At 38.0% G+C, this 22417-nt stretch overlaps 1 protein-coding gene across 1 annotated transcript in view; it reads left to right on the plus strand.

Annotated features, from left to right (window-relative positions):
- Nucleotides 1-4580: 4580 nt before the first annotated feature.
- The window catches only part of LOC107553282 (membrane-bound O-acyltransferase domain-containing protein 2-like), a 61392-nt gene continuing 43555 nt past the window's right edge, over nucleotides 4581-22417 (plus strand). Inside the window, exon 1 of the mRNA XM_016235466.1 lies at nucleotides 4581-4902. Coding sequence (XP_016090952.1) covers nucleotides 4825-4902 — 78 coding nt within the window. The 5' untranslated portion in view covers nucleotides 4581-4824. The remainder of the gene's footprint in view (nucleotides 4903-22417) is intronic.

Genomic DNA, 22417 nt, shown 5'->3' on the forward strand with positions numbered 1-22417 from the left:
AGTGCAGTTTATTTACAGGTGATCCAAACATCCAAACAATAATCCGAGACTTGACTTGACATGAACAGACTTGACTAAAACAGACTAGACTCACTGACAGCGGGTTACAACATCAATACACGACCAAGAACTATGGGAACATGATGGGTATTTATAGCAAACAAGAGGGTCACAAGACAAGAACAAACCAATGGGAAACAAGACACATGACTAAGACAACCAATCAGAACATGACACATACACAAGGCAGAGATACATGAGGGCAAGGGAAGCATGACACTGACAGCATGAAACAATTACAAAACAAAAGACATGAAAACAGGAACAAGACAAAACCCAAACACATTACAACAACTTACCTGTTTCACTCACGTATGACTGATGCATATGAATCACATTAAGTTTATTGATCTGTTTATGTTAAAACTATGTAATCTAAATGGATGGAAGATTGTTGTGCAATTGAATTACATAAAGTGTAAATTTAGATTTTTTTTGAGGGTAGCTAATGTCATAATGTTTGTGTTAATAAAGAATAACAATTTGGTCCCTCTGTAAATTCTCTTTGCCACCTTGAAGAATTCTCAGTTACTTAAAGTGTAGATAGACGGCCGGGAAGTAAGAAAACACACAGTCAAATGTATCCTCAATACTTCAATTTATTCATAGAAATACAGATATTATATAGGCATATGTCGAGGGGAGTTTCACCCTCTTAACCAATGAGGATATGAATAACATACACGTAGGATCTTTGGCCAAGAACATGTGTTTATATAAAATGGCCACATGTACAGAAAAACATGGACATATTAGGAATAGACTTTTGCGAAGAATGCTGAACTGTCTTCAGAGTTTCATCACGAACCTCATTCCTAGCTATCATGTCCTTATTTGGGACATTTGAACCAAGAGAAGCTAATGTATACATTTAAGTATGCATACCTCGCATATAAGTAAGAGATATTTAAAACATAATATCAAGAGAGAGAGATGGATACAGAAGGGGGGATTCAGAGAGAATGCGTTGTATATAGAAGAGTGAGAGAGAGGGAGAAAAAAAGGAGGGGTGAGGCATATCTGGAACATTCTCTTAACAAGACAGAGAGTGTTTTCTAACAGTTTGTTAATGTTAAAGCAACTGTATGTAGTTTTGTGTATTTTAGTGACTTTATTGAAGCCCCGTACAGTTGAGTGAGTGGAATTCACTGTCATGAATATATAAATAATATAGTTGTACACAGGCTTTTGTTGCTTGCTGTAAAGCAATCTGCCCTTTTCACAGAATTTTACAGAGTTTCTCCAAACATACAAATAGAGACCTGCGCGGGATTAATTTTTCAGTCCCACTCCCGCAGAAATATATCTTATTTGGTCCCGCTCCCGCAGAAATATATCTTATTTGGTCCCGCTCCCGCAGAAATATATCTTATTTGGTCCCGCTCCCGCCCGCGACATTCATATTTTGTCCTGCTCCCGCCCGCATAAAAGTGATCTATATATTTTTCAGTACATCAAAGAAATTTACATGAAATGGTTCTGTAACATCTCCTAAGCACCACAACATCCCAGCATAAACACTCCCGATAAAATATTTGTTATTTAGGCTAAGCATCAACATTCACAAACCACTGTTATTTATTTAATAAAGCGAGGCAGAGAGACCATTTTAATGGCATTGACCCGACCAATTAAAGATAACGGAAGAACCCTCCATTTATCTATAGAGATTTTTAACTTATTTATGACTTCTGTGAAATTTAGACTGAAAATATGTTTAAAATTTTTGGGAATGACTAACCCTAAATAAGTAAAGTGATCCTCTGTTATTCTAAAGGGTAATGACCTCAAAAAGTAACCACTGTTATTTTTTAACAGAAAAGCAAGCATGGGCTGCTGCAAGCATGGTTTGGCATGGCAGAATGCAAGCAGCGCTTCCTTTATTATCACTAAAAGCTGACATCTCGGTTAATCGCGATCTCATAAAGCTCTGTTAAAACACAATAAATGTATGCACAATGAATCTTCCTCAATGTCTACACTTCGTGTGTTAAAATGAGATGATTCGACAGCACTGCGGTGAGTAGATTCTAACTTCATCACCTCTGATTGGCCATCGCGTTCCAGAAATCAACAGCTATGTCTGTGATTGGCTACATTGCGCAACCCTTTATACACGTGTTATAAATAGAAACTTTGCCTAGCTTGCACATGTCAATCATTTTAATGTTACTATTAGTTGTTCTTTTTGCTTTTGTGCAACAGATAAATAACAATTTATATGTTTTGGACACTTTATGTTTAGAATCATTTTATTCTCTGGCATCCCGCACACACACACACACACACACACACACACGAGTATCTTCCCGCCCCACCGAGATGGTCCTCACTGCAGAGCACAAGATCCAGGGATCCAGATCCAACTCCTCCTAACTTACATAAACCTAAACCTACCCGTCTCCACCCCTAAACCTACCATCTCCACCCCCTAGATGTGGATCCAACCAAGCATCTTTGTTTTGCAGTGAGGGGCTACTGCCCGCACACGCACTCGCCCATCAAGAGTTGTCCCGCGCCGCACCCTGTTGCGTTGGGGCCCGCGGCACTCCCGCTGGAGTGCAGGTCTCTACAGGTCTCTGCATAACAGGGAAGTGTGGGAAATAAACAGAATTTTTTGTACTTTTATGTTTATACTGTGCAAAGCGCTTTGAGCAATGGCTGAAATTGTATTATTATTATTATTATTATCATTATTGTTGTTGTTGTTCTTAGAAACTTAATTGCATGACACAGCTGGTCATGTGATGTCAACATGGCCACGCCCATGAAGGGGCAACCGGCCTCATGTAAAATATAGCAACTTTTTCTAGAAGACTGCATGTACATCATTTAAATATTTTTCAAAAGTGCAGTTTTACAAAATCTTCATAAAATAGAATATATATTTAAAAAATATATTTAAAATAATATTTCTTTGTTTTTTTCCCACTGTAATTCTTTTAAAAATACGATTGCATTGCTATAGTAAATGACGGGGATGAACGCTTTAAAGCCCCAAATGAATGGCAAAATTACAGAATCTAATTGTTTAAAAAAAGAATGTGGCAAATATATAGGTAGGTTCTGAAACAGATAGATAAAGCGAGGCAGAGAGACCATTTTAATGGCATTGACCCGACCAATTAAAGATAACGGAAGAACCCTCCATTTATCTATAGAGATTTTTAACTTATTTATGACTTCTGTGAAATTTAGACTGAAAATATGTTTAAAATTTTTGGGAATGACTAACCCTAAATAAGTAAAGTGATCCTCTGTTATTCTAAAGGGTAATGACCTCAAAAAGTAACCACTGTTATTTTTTAACAGAAAAGCAAGCATGGGCTGCTGCAAGCATGGTTTGGCATGGCAGAATGCAAGCAGCGCTTCCTTTATTATCACTAAAAGCTGACATCTCGGTTAATCGCGATCTCATAAAGCTCTGTTAAAACACAATAAATGTATGCACAATGAATCTTCCTCAATGTCTACACTTCGTGTGTTAAAATGAGATGATTCGACAGCACTGCGGTGAGTAGATTCTAACTTCATCACCTCTGATTGGCCATCGCGTTCCAGAAATCAACAGCTATGTCTGTGATTGGCTACATTGCGCAACCCTTTATACACGTGTTATAAATAGAAACTTTGCCTAGCTTGCACATGTCAATCATTTTAATGTTACTATTAGTTGTTCTTTTTGCTTTTGTGCAACAGATAAATAACAATTTATATGTTTTGGACACTTTATGTTTAGAATCATTTTATTCTCTGGCATCCCGCACACACACACACACACACACACACACACGAGTATCTTCCCGCCCCACCGAGATGGTCCTCACTGCAGAGCACAAGATCCAGGGATCCAGATCCAACTCCTCCTAACTTACATAAACCTAAACCTACCCGTCTCCACCCCTAAACCTACCATCTCCACCCCCTAGATGTGGATCCAACCAAGCATCTTTGTTTTGCAGTGAGGGGCTACTGCCCGCACACGCACTCGCCCATCAAGAGTTGTCCCGCGCCGCACCCTGTTGCGTTGGGGCCCGCGGCACTCCCGCTGGAGTGCAGGTCTCTACAGGTCTCTGCATAACAGGGAAGTGTGGGAAATAAACAGAATTTTTTGTACTTTTATGTTTATACTGTGCAAAGCGCTTTGAGCAATGGCTGAAATTGTATTATTATTATTATTATTATCATTATTGTTGTTGTTGTTCTTAGAAACTTAATTGCATGACACAGCTGGTCATGTGATGTCAACATGGCCACGCCCATGAAGGGGCAACCGGCCTCATGTAAAATATAGCAACTTTTTCTAGAAGACTGCATGTACATCATTTAAATATTTTTCAAAAGTGCAGTTTTACAAAATCTTCATAAAATAGAATATATATTTAAAAAATATATTTAAAATAATATTTCTTTGTTTTTTTCCCACTGTAATTCTTTTAAAAATACGATTGCATTGCTATAGTAAATGACGGGGATGAATGAGAGAGAGTGGCAGTAAAGTTATTTTGAGCTGAGTGAGTGTGTGTGTATTGAGCAGCAGTAGTTTGATGTAATGGACGGGCTGGGCGAGTCAGTCCGCCTACACGGGCTTTGTGTTGATGTTCAGGCGGTGCTACAGCGCTGACAGTCCGCGACAAGAGCAACACTAGAGATCAGCATTCCCAACAACACCCATCCACCATAAAGAGAGGGAGAGAGGGAGAGAAAGAGGACAGACGGTGTTTTGGGCGATTTGACTGTAAGGGAGTGGAGCTGGACTGAATCATGGCCACTTCTACGTCTTGCACAGGCTCCACGCTGCTGCAGCCAATTAGTAAGATTATTGATCTACCACTGGACCAGGTAAACTGTCACTTTAACCAGCATTTATGTTTCGCCTTTGTCATGTTGCCTAGCAAAGATCGCTAGCTGGTGTGGAGTCGTTTGCTGTAAATCCAGCACATTTGATGCGCACGTCCGTCACCGACAACTGCACGATATAAGAGCGTTTTAGTACGGTATTCTTGTATGACATAACAAGCCTGAAATGAATCTTCGCGCATTTCATAACGCCCGTTTGCCTTCTTTTCCGTCCTGTATTTTTCTCAAAATATTGGCTGATGACAAGTGAGTCACTGGCTGTGAAGCTGAACCAAATCTTGTATCTGTTAAGACAGCATTTTAGGCATCTAGGCGTCTTCAGAGAAGTCCAAACATCAGGCTCGCGAGCGAAGTTATCTAAGTAGATAAGGCAGCTCGATAGGTTTGGACACACCGCCATAGTCACGATCTCGCCTGTGCTGGAGCGACGTTCTGCAAAAAAGAGATTATATTTACAGATGTCCCTAATACAACCCGATGTATCATGAATTATTAAAGCAAAAGAACACTCCAGTTAAGGCAGCAAGGTGAGAGTCGTCTCAGTTCCCCTTTTTTGACGTTGTTATTTTGTTGAGGGGTCGTCTTCTTGGATGGTCATATTTTTCTCAAGATGATTTATCTAAACGTGAAAACAATTGTATTTTTAATGTAATTTACTTTGGAATTTGCAAGACCAGAGGTTTTCTGTTACTATACGTTCTAAAGAGTGGTAGGGACTTTGATTCATCTAAGTGACTCGGATCTTTTGAATCAGTGCACTAAAAGGATTCATTAACGCGTTCCTTATTTTCTCAAGTTTTTTTTCTCTTTTAATAACACAATTATTATCTAATGATAATATGTATATATAAAATATTATACCATATTACACCTTTATTTATTTATTTATTTATATGTATCCCATATATTGGTGTTTTTTACCAAGCACTTTTCAGCAGATATATTGTGTGGTTGCTGGAATCATTTGCCTGTTGTAGATTTGTGTATGTGTGCGTGTTGTTGAATTATTAATAAAGCCTGTGGATAAGTCATATGCCTCAGGTTAAGTCATAACTTTCTTTCATAACCCTTTGCAAAACAAGTTATTCGGCATCTGTTTCCAACGCTGCTGTATTAAGCTAGTGTGGAGGTGTGAGCGAAACTACTTTGTTTGGCCTTCCAAAAGAGGACGATATCGCATCGTCATGACTAGAGCTGATCTGTGCGCTGAGGAAATACTTCAACTTCGTGCTGTCGATCTCCGGATCGGCTTTCACCATGGACAAAGCGGAGTCCAGCCCGGGGTCGTCACATGTGGTTGCCGCAGGCATCAAAATATGGTGAGGGACGTAACATTTCCGTCACACGCTTGAGGAATTCGCCCAATCACAACGCACTGGATAGCTGGCCAATCAGAGCACACCTTGCTTTTTCAGACCGATGAGCTTTGTAAAAATAGACGTGTTTCAGAAAGGCGGGGCATAGAGGAGAAACAATAATGTACAGTATGTGGAAAATGTGTTTTTTAACCTTAAACCGCATAAACACATTTCATTACACCAAATATACAAAATAATGTTCTTTTTAGCAGCATCATATGACCCCTTTAAAAATATATTTTATGAGTGTGGGACCCAACAGCTAGTGTGTTAAAGGAATAGTTAACCCAGGAATGAAAATGTACTCACTCTCAGGTCATTCACGTGTAGATCGGAACAGATTTGAAAAGATTTAGCATTACATCACTTGCTCACCAATGGATCTTCTGCAGTGAATGGGTGCCGTCAGAACGAGAGACCAAACAGCCAATAAAAACATCACAATCCTTAAGTAATACATGACTTCAGTCCACCAATTAATGTTGAAAAGCTGCGTATTTGTAACAAGCAAATAAGGTGGTCTAACTTTAAACCATTGGTTCTGGCCAATATATGAGTCCATTATCCAAGACGCTTCCTCCAGTGAAAAAGTCAATTTGCCTCTCGCATCCAAATCCATCGACATATTTGTTTAGAACTGTTTTGGCCTGTTTTCACTTGTAAAAGTTGCTTGATCTGTGCATATTTATCTCCTGATTCAGATGATACTACTTTTTCACTGGAGAAAGCAGTATATAATGATGCATTATATGGATATAATCTGTTCTGATGAAGAAACAAACTTATCTTCATCTTGGATTGTTTGAGGGTGAGTATAGTTTCAGCAGATTTTCTTTTTTGGGTGAACTATTACTTTAATGCCAGCATTCCTCAAAACTTTAGCCTATAGTCATCAAGATAAATCAAGGATGGAAATCCAAGCAAACAAGGTGGTTTTCGATCTGTAAATCGATTTGGTTATGTCTGCAGCTTTAGTGTCCTTTGCTCTGCCGTTGGCATGCTTCTTCACCAGCTTTTTTGAATGAGATTTTGGCAGGCGTCAAGCCAACAAACCCTCTCCCCACACAAGTCCACTCCAGAACTCCTGTTAATGTGACAGGAATCAATAACTCAGCCCGAGCACATCATGAAACGTGCTGTTAGGATTACTACGTCCTGAGCTTTAGCCAACACAGGAGTGAAGCCATATAGATCTGGTTCTGATTATGTAAGATGTGGGTTGCTAGGCTGGGCTCAAAATTTTGTGCCGTAACATGACCGTGTATAATTTTAAATTGAAACCATTGCAGTTAAAATAGCCATGTCACTAAGGGCACTTCCCAGTCAGCTGCAAGAATATAGTCTCATAGGTCCTAAAGCCCTTGGCTTCCTGGTTTGCGTTTCAGAGTGCGCTATAGTTAAATGCATAGTTCACCCAAAAATGAAAACTGTCCTCATTTACTCACACGCACGTTGTTTAAAACCTGAATGACTTTCTTTCTTCTGGGGACCACATAATAATATATTTTAACATTGGGGTCCAAATAACATTGGAACATTTTCCTTTTTGTGTGAACTATCCCTTTAATGGTGAAGTGTGTTATATTTTACTATACAAAATAACCAGCGTAATATATAGTCATATATTGGTTAATTTATCTGGAAAAGGGAAAACATAGTAACTAATTTTGAAACTTTGCTGTCAACCAGCCTGGCAACAGCAAGATTGGGTCAACCAATGGTGTGAGTTTAGGGCATGGCTATCTGTTTTTTTTCTGTTTAATGATGTTAGTGGTGCAGAAATAACCCACTTTATGATGGTTATCAGAGGTAGAAGCCAGTCATAGATCACAAGGATATGATTGGCCACAACTGGTCTTTAAATCGGTGGCTAATGCCTTTTTCTACATAAAACGGTTCCTCTCAAGATCACTTTGAGGCAGTGCCTTTACTGAATATTCTGGTTGATCTTCAAAGGTTGATGATTGCCAGTTGGAGGACTCATATAATGTGTGGCCAAAAGATTTAAAATGGACTATGTTCCATTCATTTGTTCGTACGTCACTAGTCCACACTTGAAAGGACACTTCTTAGAGCAGGCCAATCTCATATCAAAGCCAAGGCCCGTTCACACTAAGAGCCAGATTTACTAACAGCTTGCGCCAGCGCAAACCGTTAAAATAGTTTTCACGTTAAAATAGTACTGTCTGGATTTACTAAAGATAAAAGCATTGAAACGAGTGAAAAGCTGTTATTTTGAACAGTGTGTGTTGTACGACACTTTATAGAAGTATTAACAAACTCTTCGCAGAAATATTTCCCCACATGATAAAGTGAAGCTTCATGTTAAGGTATGCCTTGCATCAAGTCGATTGGAAGAGCGCGCGGTGGGACTGCTTTGTGATTCTCTCAGGTTGAATTTAAAACCACTCGTGAAAACGAGTTAGAACTTTGGGAACTTCATATAAACTCCGTAACTTTCATTGTTCAGAACAATATTGGTGTGTGTGTGTATGTGTCTGTCTTAGCTTAGGTCAATGTAATCTAGAATAGCCAATAAATTTTTGTTTCATATATAAGGAATCATTGTCTTGTGTTGTGACATTTTAAAGTTAAAACTCTGCCTAGATCCTTGTTACCTTGCTCAAAATTTCATAAGATTACCATTTTGTTTGTGTCGTTGGCCACGAAGTAATATGAACAGAATCGGTAATGTACACGGACATTAACGTCTCGCTGGACGACCGTTGATAAAGTGTAAACGATCAAATTTTAAATCAGTTCTAATCAGGTTGACTTTTGAATTTTCAGATTCGAGTCCTCTCAAAATCTGAATTAATTAATAATAATTAATTCCCTAAGAAAAGTAATCTGACATTACATTGTGTTTGTTGGCTTGCTTTCTAAAGCAATTGTTCAGTAATGATAACATTTCTCCGGAGCAGTACAAGCCAGCAGAGTTCATCCAAAGAATCTCAATACTGTAGTTATTTAGTTTAATATAGACATAATTGAATCATTAAAGGTAAACGTAATATTATGCAACTGTGCATCTCCCTTAAATGTATAGTTGACCCAAAAATGAAGATTGGTGGTAACCCATTGGTGGTAGCCATTGACTTCCATAGTATGGAAAAAAACACTATGGCTACCGGTTACCAACATTCTTCAAAATATCTTCTTTTTTCGTTTTCAGCAGAAGAAAAAAACTCATACAGTTTCAGAACAACTTGAAAGTGAGTAAATGATGTCAGAATTTTCATTTTTCATCAACTATCCCTTTAGGAACAAATGGTGCAACAAAATTAATTACAGATTTAGTTACAAACTAGCTAGTAGTGACTACTAGTGTGGACTTTATGTTCCAATTTAAGAAAGAACTTATGATCCGCTGGTGCAACCCTACCCTGGTCTAAACCTCCAGTCAAAAGCAATAATAACAGACCGTCTTGAAGCAATTTTCTGTCTCTTTAAGACCAGACAGCATCTCTTGGCTTCTTCCAGATGGCATCTGCTGCTGACAATGCTCAGGTGTGAATGTGATGTTATTTTGGACTGGTGCGTGTCATGACTCGTGGCTGATCATCTGCGGTCGTAAAACTAATACAGGGTCAGTTCAGTGTCTCAGCAGTTCCTGTTCCCTTTGGCTTATCTTCTCAAGAGACTCAAAGAAAAGCAATGCTAAGACCCTAACTCAAACAGGGATACAAACTATCTTTGTTTTACGGGCTTTCAGGGACCAGATGCGTGATACCCATGACCATTTGACACATAAATTGATAATCCCGTCAACAAAAGAGACAATTTTATAGCTCCATGTCCGAGCGAGAAGAATGGCAGATCTCCACCCGTGACAGTGTCATGACCTAAGGATATCTGCCCTCTTTCTCCCTGCATTCCAAAGGGGCACATTCTTTTCCTACTTTCCAGAAAAAGCGCGCTCCTGTCACAGACAAAGAAACAGAACTTACACAGACAATTCAAAAGACAATCATTTAAAATAATTTAAAGTATCAGAGCAATATACTCCCAAATAATATGCTTTCTGTGTGATGTGTTATTGAAACCATGATATTTTAATCTTTGCCTTATAACTTTTCCTTTTAGCAGATAAAGCATTTAATGTGTAAGATATGGGAAGTTTAGTGTTGAATGAAAACTGGTGATAATTGCAAAGCATTGAAACGAGTGAAAAGCTGTTATTTTGAACAGTGTGTGTTGTACGACACTTTATAGAAGTATTAACAAACTCTTCGCAGAAATATTTCCCCACATGATAAAGTGAAGCTTCATGTTAAGGTATGCCTTGCATCAAGTCGATTGGAAGAGCGCGCGGTGGGACTGCTTTGTGATTCTCTCAGGTTGAATTTAAAACCACTCGTGAAAACGAGTTAGAACTTTGGGAACTTCATATAAACTCCGTAACTTTCATTGTTCAGAACAATATTGGTGTGTGTGTGTATGTGTCTGTCTTAGCTTAGGTCAATGTAATCTAGAATAGCCAATAAATTTTTGTTTCATATATAAAGAATCATTGTCTTGTGTTGTGACATTTTAAAGTTAAAACTCTGCCTAGATCCTTGTTACCTTGCTCAAAATTTCATAAGATTACCATTTTGTTTGTGTCGTTGGCCACGAAGTAATATGAACAGAATCGGTAATGTACACGGACATTAACGTCTCGCTGGACGACCGTTGATAAAGTGTAAACGATCAAATTTTAAATCAGTTCTAATCAGGTTGACTTTTGAATTTTCAGATTCGAGTCCTCTCAAAATCTGAATTAATTAATAATAATTAATTCCCTAAGAAAAGTAATCTGACATTACATTGTGTTTGTTGGCTTGCTTTCTAAAGCAATTGTTCAGTAATGATAACATTTCTCCGGAGCAGTACAAGCCAGCAGAGTTCATCCAAAGAATCTCAATACTGTAGTTATTTAGTTTAATATAGACATAATTGAATCATTAAAGGTAAACGTAATATTATGCAACTGTGCATCTCCCTTAAATGTATAGTTGACCCAAAAATGAAGATTGGTGGTAACCCATTGGTGGTAGCCATTGACTTCCATAGTATGGAAAAAAACACTATGGCTACCGGTTACCAACATTCTTCAAAATATCTTCTTTTTTCGTTTTCAGCAGAAGAAAAAAACTCATACAGTTTCAGAACAACTTGAAAGTGAGTAAATGATGTCAGAATTTTCATTTTTCATCAACTATCCCTTTAGGAACAAATGGTGCAACAAAATTAATTACAGATTTAGTTACAAACTAGCTAGTAGTGACTACTAGTGTGGACTTTATGTTCCAATTTAAGAAAGAACTTATGATCCGCTGGTGCAACCCTACCCTGGTCTAAACCTCCAGTCAAAAGCAATAATAACAGACCGTCTTGAAGCAATTTTCTGTCTCTTTAAGACCAGACAGCATCTCTTGGCTTCTTCCAGATGGCATCTGCTGCTGACAATGCTCAGGTGTGAATGTGATGTTATTTTGGACTGGTGCGTGTCATGACTCGTGGCTGATATGAAAAGGAAATTGATCTCATTTCGGTCGCTTTTCTTTCTCCGTGACTTGCTGTCAGTCTCATTTCCAGCCTCTGTGGCAGCGTTGTATCCTAGCAACCAGAACTTTTAGAAACTGATTGTAAGTCATTACAGCTTGTAAGGGGGGATTGCCAGCGTGCCCCTTTCTGAATGTGTGGTCTGATTTAGCGGTTCTTATAAAAAAGCACATATTATGTTTAGCCCTTTTCCTTTTGCAGGCTCATTATAAGGTGGTAAAACTTGGTTCAAGTCCAACTGCTGAAAGTACACGCATGAAGAATTGTGTCTGAATGTGCGTGCCTTAGTCTTCTCCAGCATATGCTCTTTGTCCCAGGTGGATTGTAGAATTGAAGACTGCATTGAAAAAAAAACTGGTAAATGGAGGCATTAGTTGTCATTAAATTCGGTGGAGCTGAGATCCAAGCTGAGATTTGAGGTTGAGGTAATAGAGTGCAGAAGGCCAAAGGAATGATTCCTAAAACCCAGAAATGAGTAAGCATTATTGAACTTCTGGTTCCATCATCCCAAAGTCAATAGTCAATAGTTTGGGATTTCTTGGTGACATATTACATGTATAATATTACCTCGTCTTTCTTATTTCTTCAGAATCACAACAGTAAGGCAATTGATGTTAATGTTGGGTGTTTACATCCTTTTCTCATTTTGACAAGCTTCGCTTTTTGATTGGCTTCCAAAATGAGATGTTGAAATTGACAGGAAATGTCACTGGCACTTGTTAAATTTATCACTTTTTTTCTAGAGAGTTGCCTCCACAAGTGAGGGTGATATTTTTGCATTGGTTTTGCTTTTGTATTCTGTTTGAGGTGGGGTGAATGGCAGCCGTTTGTCATGCAGGCCAGGCTTGAATGGTGGTTTATTTATAACTGACCAATGAAGCTGTGATCGTTGGATGAACATAAAGGGACATAGCCGAAGTCTGCTGCCGGGTGACAGGAGTCTTTTGTGTTTGGTGAAGTGTTTGATAGCAGGAGATGCTGCTTTGTGCTCCATTCTGCAGCTATAGCTTTATATGCAGGAGGGCAAAGGACAGTACAGCTTGTGCCTTTGAGATGCTTCTCGTTTAATTGAAATACGGTAAGGCCCCGTCCACACGGAGACGCGTTTAGCTGTATACTCCTAGATTTTGTATCGTATAGGTGTTTCGTCCACACGGACTCGGCGTTTTGGGAGAGTGAAACCGATATTTTTTGAAACCGGGTCCCAGAGTGGATAAATCTGAAAACGCCACCCTTGTGTTTTCGTGTGGACAGCGAATCTGTATATTTTCTGAAACGATGACGTCATCAGCCCACGTCTCACCCCTAGTCAGACACCACTACGTCATGTAACAGCAACAAAAACATGAACAAACACTGACCGATTGTCTTTTTATTAACTAACGTTAACACAGATTAATAAATGTATTGTTTCATGTTCGTTTGTATACCGTGCGCAAGGTTTATGTGCACGCTCCAAGTCTTCTTCTCTGTTTTTAGTGTATCTCTGTGGCAGAATTACAGCGCCACATGCTGGCATGTATACTACATCGTTTTGTGTCGGTTTTGTGGTTTCGTGTGGACGCAGATATTTCTTGAGATGAGGGAAAAAAAAGATCGGATAGGGAAAGCTCTGGCTTCGTGTGGACGTACCCTATAAATAGTAATATTGTGAAATATAATTTCACTTTAAAAGTATATTTTAATGTATTTAAAATGAAATTTATTCCTGTGATAGCAAATTCAAATGTTCAACAGCCATTACTCCAGTCTTCAGTGTCACATGATCTTTCACGATCCTTCCTTGTGCTGCCCTAAAGCATTATTTTTTTCTATTCCATGTTTTTTTTTTTGTTATTTCTAGTTGACTCTCTTTGTCCTGCTTTTTGAAGATTTGGAATGTTTGTTTGTTTGAGTTCCTAGAAAAAAGCTCCTCAACAAAAAAGTCAGAAGATGCCATGGGAAGTCACAACTCGCTCATGTGCTCACCCTCTCTCTCTCTTTGTGGTTTCCTGTATGCACCGCATGTGATGATGGACTTGCTGCTTAACAGCTGAGGAAGTATGTTCTGTAAGTATATAGTTAGACATACAACATGAGGGAATTTGGTTGTTGTCAACACGTGTGGCGTAACCACAAGGAACTTCCTTTGTACATTATTTGTATTTGTTCGGCTTTTTGAATCTGCCAACTCCTCAGCTCCCATGGCCTGCAAAATCAAAGTGTCCACTGGTTACTGATTCAGAGTGTAATCCGGGTATTGTTTAGAGTCTCCCTTTCTCTTCTCAACTGATGTTCAGGCTAAGTCTGGCAGGAAAAGCCACGTTTGATATTCAACTAGCCGCTTCTGCTGCTCTCTGTTCTCAGTCTTTCTCTCTATTTTCCTTCACGTTGATGAAATTTAGAAGGCAACCTACTTCTGTCTTTTTTATTTTGTGCCCTTACCAAGTGAACCAATGAACAAAGTACCATTTATTTTGGATGATGAGTTGATCAACATTTGCTTCAATGGTTGTGGGAAGTTGTGAAAATAGTTGAACTGTAGACCTCTGTTAAATTTGAGAGATTGAGATGAAGACATCCCTTCAAAAACTGAAATATTGTAACAAATTCAGTCCACTGAAGGCGAGCGTAGTGAGATCCCAAGTGCAGTTTTATTTACAGTGTGATCCAAACAAGATACACAGACTTGACTTGAATTGACTTGACTTGACGAGGCATGAACAGACTTGACTCACCGACAGCGGGTTACAACATCAATACACGACAAGAGACAATGGCAACATGATGGCTACTTATAGCAAACAAGAGGGTCACATGACAAGAACAAACCAATGGGAAACAAGACATGCACAAGGCAGAGATACATGAGGGCAAGGGAAGCATGACACTAACAGGGTGAATCAATTACAAAATAAAAGACATGGAAAACATGAACATGAAACAAAACATCAAACCCCACATTACAAATATGAAGTGTTCAGACTGCTTATAGAGACAATGGCAACATGATGGCTACTTATAGCAAACAAGAGGGTCACATGACAAGAACAAACCAATGGGAAACAAGACATACACAAGGCAGAGATACATGAGGGCAAGGGAAGCATGACACTAACAGGGTGAATCAATTACAAAATAAAAGACATGGAAAACATGAACATGAAACAAAACACCAAACCCCACATTACAAATATGAAGTGTTCAGACTGCTTAGTAAATGTAACATCTGTTGAAACAATTCCTTAGTAGGGACCTAAGCCATATCATATAAATATACAGGGAGTAGGCTTTTCTTTTTGGTACCCTGCCGGTACCAAGACTCAAACCTGCGACCTTTGGGTTACAAGTCTGACTCTCTAACCATTAGGCCATGACTGCCCCTCTTGTTTTAGAAAACATGTTCATAAAAATTAGGGCTGGCTCGATACCACTTTTTTAGAACTGATCCCGATCCTATACCAGAAATTCTGAGTATCGGCCGATACCGATATAGATCCGATACCAGCGCAGTTTTTTTTTTAATCAGTGTAGAATTAGTATACCTCAATGTGTTGACCTGATCATCATTCTTTCATGTGTTAAACACAATCTACCACATATAGACAACTTAATTGTAAAGAAAAACAACAAATGAATAAATATATAATCTATGATAAAAATACTAATATAAACTAGGTTAGTGGAAAATTCAGTAGCAAAAGTTACTCTAGAACAATCATGAGTGCACAATAATTTTATAAAGTCTAAATATTTAGTGAAAAAGTGACAAAGGCTATTAATAATTTTTCATTGCACAAAAGTATTATAATATGATGAAAGGCTCCTATACGGAGCAGCACAACGCGCTGCGCTCCGCATAGAAAAGTTCAAAGCACAAAGGGAAGAGGATTTTGATGCATAGTGTATTATATCTGTGCAATAGTTTATTGAGCCTTTTCTTTTAACAGTTTTAAATTTCAGTTACTGTGCACATGAAAAACAATTCATAGTGCTCTCTACTCCAGTGTTGTGATCTAACAGACACCCAGTAGTAAGTAGCATGCTTTAGAAACGGCACTAAACTCCAGCAAGATAAAGTCATTTTATGCAAAACCACTGATCTTTATCTACAGATCAAGTATAATAATAGGAACAGTGAATCATCTTGGATAGATTTTTATTGTCTTGACTGTCGTAACCGAACGCGATACGCAGTTTGAATGCTGAGGATGACTGACAGCCGCAGCGGAGAGAAGAGTTTACAAGAACCTGAATTTAACAACTTAAATATTCATCTGTACCTCACATTAAACTATGGAACGGCTTCAGAACACTTGGAATATAGTGGAAGGAAACTTTATGGTGCTTTATAATGATTTTGTGCCTTTTGTGGGGCTTAACAATAACACAGAATAGTATACGCACAATATCGGATTTGAATCGGTCTCATCTGACCGATACCCGATCCGGCAGAAAATGCCAGTATCGGAGCGATACCGATACTGAATATCGGACCGGCGCACCCCAAATAAAAATGGACATAGTGCTTAGCATCATTTTTGTAGTGACGTTGTGATGAAGGAGGCCTGTTGGTGTGATGATTTTTCCCCACTGTCCTCATTACACGGAATTGCCTGGAGAAAGGAAAAAAAATAAACATGAAGGGTTTTTATATGTGGATGTTCATGTTAAATTCATGCGCCATATGTCATTAAATTAGCATGAGCTCCTTGTTTTGTTTAGTAAAGCAAACATGAATGACTATAAATCATACGTTTGAAGACTGAATAGAAATGAATATGGAAAATATCATGAATGATACTGAACTTGTCTCTTGGAGGCTAGCTTGAGCATGGCTCTGGAGGAAATGTGGCTTATCTTGGGAACACTTCTGGCACACTAGCGTCTTATCTTTGGCTGCAAGTGAAGTTGGAATTGCTGCCTTGCTGAGACCTATTTTAGAGATGGATTGCCAAGTGAATCAGTAAATACTGAAGAAATGCATTCAGCCCAGAAACAGAGATGAGGAGGCTTCTGCTGGCAGGCTGTTATATGTGCATCGGATGTGTTAGAGAGTCACATAGGTGCGAAATGAAGTACAGAGTAGATTCCCATGGGAAACGGTAGGTGCTAGATGCAGGTCTCGAGTCCCACGGAGGAGCTCCAGAAGGATAAAAGGAGGAGTGATGACAGTGTTGGACGAGAGAGACTTTTTCTCAAAGTTTCTTTAACTAGTGGCCCACAGTATATTGGCAAGCGTTATTGGCTAATGATAACTAGAAATAACTTTTTACTTGCTTGCATCATTGTTTTTTTAGCGTGCATGATAAGAGCTTACTTTAAGTTTGTTTCAATATGAATTATCTGGTGTAGCGAAATTTAGTTTTTCGTATTCTTTGTTTCTTGAATAACGAAAACATGTTGATATTTTGGAGGCTGTTCATATGATGATTCTCACATTACTTCTGCTCATTTTAATTGTTTAATTGGGAGATGGAGGCCATTTATTGCTGTTTTTCTGTGCCTCACGTCATGAGCATTGTGTTAAAAGTAGTTCAACTTCTAAAAAATTTCGAAACCTTTAATTCTGCAGCACTCCAATCACAAATTAACAAAATAAAATTTGCAATGAAATATCGATATGTTAGTTAATACTACACATAATATTGTAAATAATCCAGCACCAGTAACTGTTTGACACTCTATTATAGTAGGTTATTGTGTAATGAAAATCTTGACAGCCCTACAACAAATACATTGGTTTGCAAGTGAAAAAACATGCTTGTATTTTAACCTTTTATGGCTACAATTTTTATGATTTTATGATTATACACTTAATTTGTCAGCTATAAAAAATGTATGACCAGTTTTGCAGAAAAAAAGACTAACTTATGACTTGTCTCAGTAGTTTATGCAACCAGTCACAGAACTAGTTACTTGCTCCATTACTGGGTCCTGAAGTTCCTATGAGGGTGATTGAGATCTATGTAAAATCATGCCCGTGTAGAAATATGTGTCAGAGTCAGACCTACTGCAGTCTCAAAAGAATAGCATTCCACACTGCCAGAGGAGCTGCCAATGGAGTTGAATGTCCCTCAAAGCCGATCTGCCTCCCTTTGGCGAAGTTGTGCTCTGTTGAGCAGTTGGTTGCTTGGAGACCAAATGTGAGGCCCAAGCGGAGCAGTGACATGTAGTCAAATGGAACAAGTCTTGTTTACTCCTCTGCTTTGTTAATGGAGCAGCTGCTGTATCATAAAACATAAGCAGATTTGAGACCGTTTTGCTGTAGGGTGAAGCATTTAATCAGTTAAAATGTGTAGCTCAGCAAATAAAAGACATTTGTTTTGAAGTGTGGACATGCTGGGCTTCATGTCCTAGGGAGTTTCTTTCTATTTTTGGGATATAATTGTGAAAGGCCTCAAAAGAAATAAAAAGACCAAGACTAACTGAATTTGTTTGGACATTCTGCACTGTTGAATTTGTAGTTTGGTAGGTTAGGTTTTTTTCTCTCTGCATTTTGTGTAAATTCTGTTCACAAGTAGCTAGTATACTTGGGGCTCCAGGCTGTGCCTAAAACGGTCGCATTTGCAGCAAAAAAATTTTTTATTAATTAAAATATGAATTATTATTATTATTTTCAAGATCTTTAGTCTACATGCTGTGTTCTGCTAATGCGTGAACTTCAAATTATTTGTAGCGCATCTGCCATCCAGTAATCGCAACAAGCTTTGTGCTCCGTTACCTTTTAATAAACCGCATCCGCTTTAAAAATCTGCTAAATTCGTAACGAAATTCAAACAATACAAACCTTTTTGGTGCTCTTTAATGTGGCATGAGCAATCGCTTTAGCGCCTCAGTTAAGTGGCAGGTGAACCCATCATATCTTTCTCTTTACTACTATGGTACGAAATAAGCAGTATCGCATATGAATCACATTCGATTATGAATGCGATATTGCCTAATTGTCAGTGAACTACGGCTCTGTGTAGTAAATGCCTCTCCATCTGAAAGCAGGTGATGGAGATTTACTACTAATCACGGAACCTGCTTTACTGAAGAGATGCGCATGACAATCGCATGCGATTAACTGCACAGTCCTAATGGACACCAAAAGTTATATTATAAGATAGCCTACAGTACAACTTACTGAAATGTCTCATGTAATCGCACATTCAGTGTTTCAAACTGCGGTAAAAATGTGTAAAGCTTGTAAACAATGCCATACAACATTTACCTCAGAATAACCATTCTGCATCAATAAGCTCATTAGTCAGCTAGTAAAATAACTATAAAGAGGAGCATTTTGCTAAATATATTTGCTATATTGCATATTCATATTTTTATTTAATCTGTTGTCTACATGATACGAAAGAATGCAAGGAGCTAAAGATAAAATTCAACACCTCCTTTATAATTGCATGTTACTAATGAAGAAAAAGCAGACTGGATGTGTGCAAGACATTTGACAACATGTATAGGATGCGTTGAGGTTACGTTCAATTCAGATGCAATATAATTGTTTGTTGTTGCTGTTTTATTTCAAATGTAAAAAGTTCCACCCGTCCTCACTTTTTTTCCCCCTGGGGAACACGACCTAAAATTGTCTGAATAAAGCAGTCTTCCTATTCCATGCATTTTACTGTAATTATGTGCAGTATTCTGTTTGAAGTTCAGAGCTCTAGGAAAAACAGAGGAAGAATCAGTGTCTTGCATTTCTTTCGCCTTTGCCAGGAATCTCTGCCAAGGTTCTTTGTCACCGTTAAACCTAACTGGCAGTGCCACAGATAGCTTAATTGCTCTAGGTTTAGTATCGCTTATTGCAGTGATATATTGATTACCATTTGAGTGCTTTGAAGTGATTGTGTGTGTCTACCTTTTTAACTGAAGAGCTCAAATGAGTACCTAACCTCCCTTTTTATACTTCCAGTAATATATTACATTCCCATGAATTATAGAAGTGAACCTCTTTCTGCATTATTCATTCACTTTGAAGACACCTGTACCAAAGCTTAACTCTTAATGGTCAAATCTGATATCTGAATCATCATGGTGCATGTTTTATTAGTTGTGACACTTTTTCTGAGCTGGCGCCCATTAGGGGTGTGCACAAATAGTCGAATATTCGAATAATCAATCTGTAATTATTGTTCAAAAAATAAAAACATTATTCGAATTTTACTACGTGTTGTTTTGCCCGGCAGTAAATGCAGGGAATTCATGATAAATCCTAAGCACGCAAACTAAAAGTAATTTCTAACTAAATTCACTGGGTGGCGCTGTGGAGCGTGTTAACAAGTAGATTGTATTTGATCAGAATGCTGTCGTCTGCTTCGCGAAGTTTAGAATTACTTTGATCAAATGAATCAGTGAAACTGAGTTATCATAATATCACCACCACAATGAGAGATCACATGAAATCCAAACAGCAGTCGACTGCTGTCCATCACTGCATTCACGACTGCAGTTAAGCGCAGCTGTATCCCGAATGAGCCGAGAAGAGAGCTTGTCTGATAGCCAAATGATCTTGAGACATACAGTGGGTATAGAAAAGAATCACCCCCCTTTAAAATATTAAAATTTTGTTGCATTGCAGCCTGAAATCAAGATGGACACAGCTTTTGTTTTATCCAGCTGTATTTACTCAGTGCAGCTTATAACATCCGAGTGAAAGATATAACACCAACATGTCAGAAAAAAACCCCCAGAATCACTGAGTTGGAAAAAGGATCACCCCCTTGTGTGAGTATTTTGTTGAACCACCTTTTGCTTTAATTAAAGGGGGGGTGAATGATTCTTTTCTATACTCACTGTCGTTTCCTTGAAGTTTCCTTGAGGGAGAGTGGTTTAAGAACAGAAAACACAAAGCGCTGTAAGAAACTTTGCTTCGCACCTCTTTGTGTCTCTGGAAGTCTGTGTCGGCGTGCGTTCTTATTATTTCCAGACAGAGGAGCCAACTTTCACCCGAGCATGTGGATATTATTGTTTTTCTCAACATTAACATGATGTGAGACAAAATAAACATGGTAAACATAGGCCGACTCGAGTGTATGTACCAAGGTTATTATAGTTTTGAATTTATAAATTAGTTTTATTTTAATATCGTTTTCAAATTTGCTATACAATTCAGTTTAGTTTTTATTAGTTTCATTAATATTGTTGTTAGTTTTAGTTTAGTTTGTATTTTGTGAACGCATTTTTATTTAGATTTTAGTTTCAGTTTTAATTAAAGTTTAGCAGAATTAACAGATCATTTTCAGAGCGCAGGCCAAAGAAAGACTTAAAAGACATAAAAGGCAATAAGGCATAATTTAGCCTTAGTGATGCAAATGTCTAGCAACACAAATTTAACACATACTGAGATTGATTAAATGGTAAAAGTACACAAATATACGGCAAAATGAATCAGTCAAGCCTTTTTACTAAATAAATCTACACAAGTTGTGCTTAATGTCATCTAATGATGTGTATTGAGATATTTAATATGACAATAAATGTAGCCTAATTTGGTTATGAGAGTTAGATGTCTTTTTTAACAATCATAATATATTGTAACTGTCGTGTCTTGCTCACTTTTACGTGTACAACTGCGCATAAATCATAACTGGGACTAATGAAATTCAATAATAACGGCAATCGCATTTAACAGAAGGCTAAAAGCTCATATTTGAATATGTTCTTTTCATTTATTAAGAATTATAAGCGTGTTTATGATATGATTTAGCCTATGCACATTTGTCCGAAAGCCTAGCAGAGTGATCACAAGATGCTATGCTAAAGTTTTGTATTGTTTTCACTCAGAAAGGATGCACGTTCTCATCTTTTTTTCTGTTAATTATTACGTTGCGCTGCGGGCCTGTTTTTCTTCAAAGCACCAACTTAGAATGCCTAATTTTGGTTTGATTGCTTGTGTTACATGAGAAAATAAATAATCTTGCTTACCCGATGTAATAGATTTAATGCAGGTGCGGTTCGGGTCGCGAAAAACTTGATTATTAAAAAAATAACATCTTTCTTGTTAAATGACATTTAAATAAAGAAATATTTGTGTTTTATGAACCCAAATATTCAAATACAATATTTTTGAAAAATGCCTATCCCTAGCGCCCATGCAGCAAACGTATGTATAAAAGGTTGTCAAGATTCTTTAGCCCATTGCTAAAAGCTAACGAAATTGAACACCATTCAAAATACTGACAAGTGTTCATGTCAAATCTTTACGTCTCCTATTCAAACAGTAGCTGGTGTTAGATTTTTCAGAATGAAAACAATACCTGCTGGAAAATCCAACTATAACCAGCTTCTGCAGGTTCAAGCTGGTTTAAAGTGGTTAATCAGCTGTTGGAACTAAGGTTGATTCATCTTGGTGTACCTGGTTAGAGCTGGTAGCCTGTTTTGGGGACCTGGATGAAGAGGTTAACAATGTTCTAAACCATATCTGACCTAGTTGACAGGCTAGACCATTCAAAACTGGTATGACGTCTTTTCTTTTCACTGAATTCAATGTATTGTTTCCTTTTAAGGTATTTTCTTTTCTGAGTGATACTACAGGACCTAGATGCACCTGATGCTATTTTTAGCCTCAGAGTACGTGATTATTCATAACTACCTGAATGTAGCTAAGGATACTGACT

This window comes from Sinocyclocheilus grahami, unplaced genomic scaffold, assembly GCF_001515645.1.
Source record: "Sinocyclocheilus grahami isolate Dianchi unplaced genomic scaffold, SAMN03320097.WGS_v1.1 scaffold468.1, whole genome shotgun sequence".
NCBI lineage: Eukaryota > Metazoa > Chordata > Actinopteri > Cypriniformes > Cyprinidae > Sinocyclocheilus > Sinocyclocheilus grahami.